This window comes from Octopus bimaculoides, chromosome 23 (genome assembly GCF_046866305.1).
Source record: "Octopus bimaculoides isolate indiv1 chromosome 23, ASM4686630v1, whole genome shotgun sequence".
Lineage (NCBI taxonomy): Eukaryota > Metazoa > Mollusca > Cephalopoda > Octopoda > Octopodidae > Octopus > Octopus bimaculoides.
Window position 1 is genome coordinate 9,732,119 of NC_142950.1, and position 4,502 is coordinate 9,736,620.

A 4,502-nucleotide genomic window follows, 5' to 3' on the forward strand; every position below is an offset into this window, starting at 1 on the left:
ATATATATACATACACACCCATGTATTTTTATATATATATATATATATATATATATATACATATACACACACATGTATTTATATACACACATGTATTTATATATATATATATATATAATGTATTTATGTGTGTATATATATGTTTATATGTTTGTGTGTCTGTGCTTGTTCCCCCCCCCCCCCGCTATCGCTTGACAACCAATGCTGGTGTGTTTACATCCCCGCAACTTAGTGGTTCGGCTGGTGTGTCTACATCCCCGCAACTTAGCGGTTCGGCAAAAGAGACCGATAGAATAAGTACTAAGCTCACATACAATAAGTCCTGGGGTCGATTTGCTCGACTAAAGGTGGTGCTCCATCATGGCCACAGTCAAATGACTGAAACAAACAAAAGACTAAAAGAATATATATATATGAGTGTCTTTGAGTCTGCGTTTATCCATCCGCCATCACTTGACAACTGAGGCTACGCTGACAGCCAACATAGCAACACAGGTCACACGACACAACAAACTAGCTTAGAATAGTGACCTCATCAGGGTGAAAGCGTCAGTAGATGATAGGAAAGTTATGCTTGAGTCACCAAAGTGTGAAGTCTCTCTCTTTGCTCAATACCTAGTTTGTGTTGGTAAAATGTAGAATGTTCCAGAAGAGACGTTTTCTGGAGAGGGGAGCTAAGCCCACCTGTCCTTCCCCCACTGTAACATCTGCCACCGCCCTTGCTACTTACCTCATCTGTATTGAGAAGTACATCTTCATCCAAACTGAACACAGCATCTGTTTCTACATCTCTGTAGGGGAAGAACCGTGCACTGATGGACTGTAAGAGATAATGGTAATAACATTGTAATGATAGTAATAATAATAATGTTAAGGATAGTAGTACTGACAGAAGAATGAGAATTGTAATGAGTGAAGACAGTGGCAATGATAGCTGTAAGGACAATGGTAATGATAGCATGATGATAGAGGTAATGACATAAGTAATAACAGGGTAATGATAGGGGTAATATCAGTGCAATGTAATGACAGTGACAATAACAGTGCCAATGTTAATGGCAAAACAGTGGTAAGGACTGATAATGATACAGAAATGAGTGGTAATGATAATATGATGAGAGTAGTAAGGAGAGCATAATGAATGGTAATGACTTAATAACAATATAATGATAATAGAGTCAACGTTAGTGGTTGTAACAGGGCAATGAGAATTGTAATGAAAGTGGTAATAACTGTACAGAAAAAGTGGCAATGATAGTAGAAGTAACAGTGGTAATGAGTGTGGTAAGGACAGCATAATGAGAGTGACAATGACGGGGTAATGACAATGGTAAAGTCAATAGTAATAATAGGGCAATGAGAGTTGTAATGATAGAGGTAATAACATTATAATGATAGTGATAATAATTATTTCTTTATTGCCCACAGGGGGCTAAACATAGAGGGGACACACAAGGACAGACAAAGGAATTAAGTTGATTACTTTGACCCCAGTGCGTAACTGGTACTTAAGGAGTAAAAGAGTCAGAGAGATAAAGAGAGAGAGAAAAGGTATGGATACAAACCTTGATATTTCTAGTCTTGACCAGAATAGGGACAGCAAGATCTGAAGGCCACTTGCGGGGAGGAGGGGGAGAAACATCACAGTGCCAGATAACTAAAATCTAAAAACAGAAAAAAAAAAGAATAAAATAAACAAAAACAAATATACAACAGAGTAATCATACTGATATCTGAACTGTCTCTATCTCAATATCCCCCTACTAAAATTGGACTCTTCCTGCTTCTTACCCCTCTATATGTATGTATGATAGTGGCAAAGAATAAGAATGAATACTCAATATGTTCTGCCCACCTTGAGGATTTACTTACAGTGGTGTGTTGGGTTCTTGAGCAAAACACTTTATTTCATGTTGCTCCAGTTCACTCAGCCGTATTATTATTATTATTATTCATATATTTGTGAGTATAAAACCGACTTTTGCATGTAATTCTATGTACTGCACATGCACCTTTGATGAGTTGTAATGCACCTGAGCACTATACGCAGTAATTTCTTTATTTTTATTAAATGGGTAAACCTATGATGGATTAGCCATCCAATTAGGGGTGAATGCTGGCCAGCTCACCCAGCCAGTGGGGCCCAAAAAGGTAAAGGGTTTCCCAGTTTCGATGGCGTATACATTCTCCATCCGGATGGGACATCAATCCATCGCAGGATTACTCATTTTTGCCAGCTGAGTGAAGCAAGTAAAAGAGAGTAAAAGTGTATATATATATATATATATATATATATATATATATTTCATTCCCTTCAAAATTGCTCTTAACTATGTTTTGGACGTTTTGACTGCTCTTTCTAGTAATGCTAGGCAACCTGTAAAGGCTCGCCTCTTAGTACTTAAATGTACACTAATTTATATACACACACACACATATATCTTCTATAAATTACATATATCATCTCTCTGTATCATATATGTGTATACACACATCATCTATAAATCACTTATGTATATCATCTCTCTCTGTGTCTATGTATGCATGTATGTCATTATTCAGTTTCATTTCAAGATATCTTGCCATATGTATGTATGTATGTACATATTTTTCTCTCTCTATATACACACACATATATACACTGGTAAATCATTACAACTAATCAAATTTCTTGTTGAAATCTACCAATAATAGAAATGCCAATATTTACGCTCAAAGACACTAATTATGACAACTGTGTAAACATTACCAATGTGTCAGTCAGTAAGACTGTGGTTGTTCATGTCAGGAGGAGTGGTCATGGCAGGGCATTTGAATGATTGGAAATATTTGATGATGATGATGATGCTATTGTAGTGGTGGGGGGTTATTAGCCCAAGGTTATGTCTGACCCCAACATTGGTCAAAAATACTCCAGATGGGACTGTATTCACCTTTGTTTTCAGGAATAATGTACCTAGGACGACATTATCAAGTGTGTCATGGTTGTTTAGCCATCGGTCATTTGATCTAACTGACCACAGGTCAAAGATGTTTGAGCCATAAATTATTAAGTCTTTGTTTTTTTGGCATAATGTATTTAGGACTACATTATCAAATATGTTCTCCTGTTTATTGTGGTGTTTTTTTGGTCACTGGTCATCTCTGACCCAACAGACCAAATGGTCAAAGATGCTTCATCTCTGATACAACGTTTCGGCTGATATAGCCTCCAGCCTTCATCAGGTGTCTTGGGGAAATTTCGAACCTGGGTTCACATATCCTAAGGTATTTTTCGATATTATTATTACTATTATTATTATTGTTCCGGTCACTGCATGGAATCGAACTCGGAACTCTTAACCACAATGCCATGGGGTTAGTAGCGCGCGCTCTTAACCACTATGCCATATGGCGTAGTGGTTAAGAGTGCGGGCTACTAACCCCAAGATTCCGAGTTTGATTCCAAGCAGTGACCTGAACAAAAATAATAACAACATCGAAAATACCTTAGGAATGAGAATACAGGTTTGAAATGTCCCCAAGACACCTGATGAAGGCTGGAGGGTATATCAGCCGAAACGTTGTGTTAACAACAAACAAGATGAGGACAAATATCCGTCAAATGTAAATAATGTACATAATTCCTCATCTCTTAAATATAGAACTGTAAGACACACACATATATGACAGGCTTCTTTCAGTTTCTGTCAAAATCCACTCACAAGGCTTCATGGTGTAGGATTGAACTGTAAACTACATGGCCACACGGCTGGAAAGCAAGTAATGCAATAAGGATGAAAGAAGGACATAGTTTTTACCTTATGTACATAAGCAGACTTGGCAACATTTCGTACCAGTCGAAACAATGGTGAAGAAGAAGATGTCACAGGCGTGACAACGTATATTATAGCTGTGAATTGGGATGACGGCTCACGGCCAAGCTGTCTATAATAAAAAGGATATGTTATGGCGGCATCCGAATATTCTGGCATGATGAAGTGGGCGCCAGGCATGCTATTCCATAGCATTAAGTTACGGGCCATACTTGTGTAAATTCGGTCTTTGAGGATCTGGAACGACAAAAGGAAAAGAAAATAATATAAATAAATAAATATAATGAAATAGGATAAAGACATGTTTTAATCCTTTAACATTTAAGCTGACAATATCAAACCCAGATATTCTGCTTGCTTTATGTTCAAACCAACCAGATCTGGCCTCTCACTCCTACCTTACAATGTCATTCTAAAAATAAACAACCACATCATTAAAATCTCAAAGGCAATGCATGATTAATTCCAGACAATGTGAATAAATAAGCATTACTTATTACAGAGTAATCTAAATGTTAAAGGGTTAAATCAGCCATGTCTGACTTTGATATTGTACCTGTTTAAGGTTCAAACCAACCAGATCTGGCCTCTCACACTCATCCTGCAATGTCATTCTAAAAATAAACAACCATAGGCATAGGAGTGGCTGTGTGGTAAGTAGCTTGCTTACCAACCACATGGTTCCGG

At 37.4% G+C, this 4,502-nt stretch overlaps 1 protein-coding gene across 1 annotated transcript in view; it reads right to left on the minus strand.

Moving 5' to 3' along the window:
• The window catches only part of LOC106869261 (exostosin-1), a 6,611-nt gene extending 2,478 nt beyond the window's left edge, over positions 1-4,133 (minus strand). Inside the window, exons 1-3 of the mRNA XM_089340003.1 lie at positions 3,801-4,133; positions 1,566-1,664; positions 731-820 (exon numbers count right to left, since the gene is read on the minus strand). Coding sequence (XP_089196129.1) covers positions 731-820; positions 1,566-1,664; positions 3,801-4,118 — 507 coding nt within the window. The 5' untranslated portion in view covers positions 4,119-4,133. The remainder of the gene's footprint in view (positions 1-730; positions 821-1,565; positions 1,665-3,800) is intronic.
• Between the last annotated feature and the right edge of the window lie 369 nt (positions 4,134-4,502).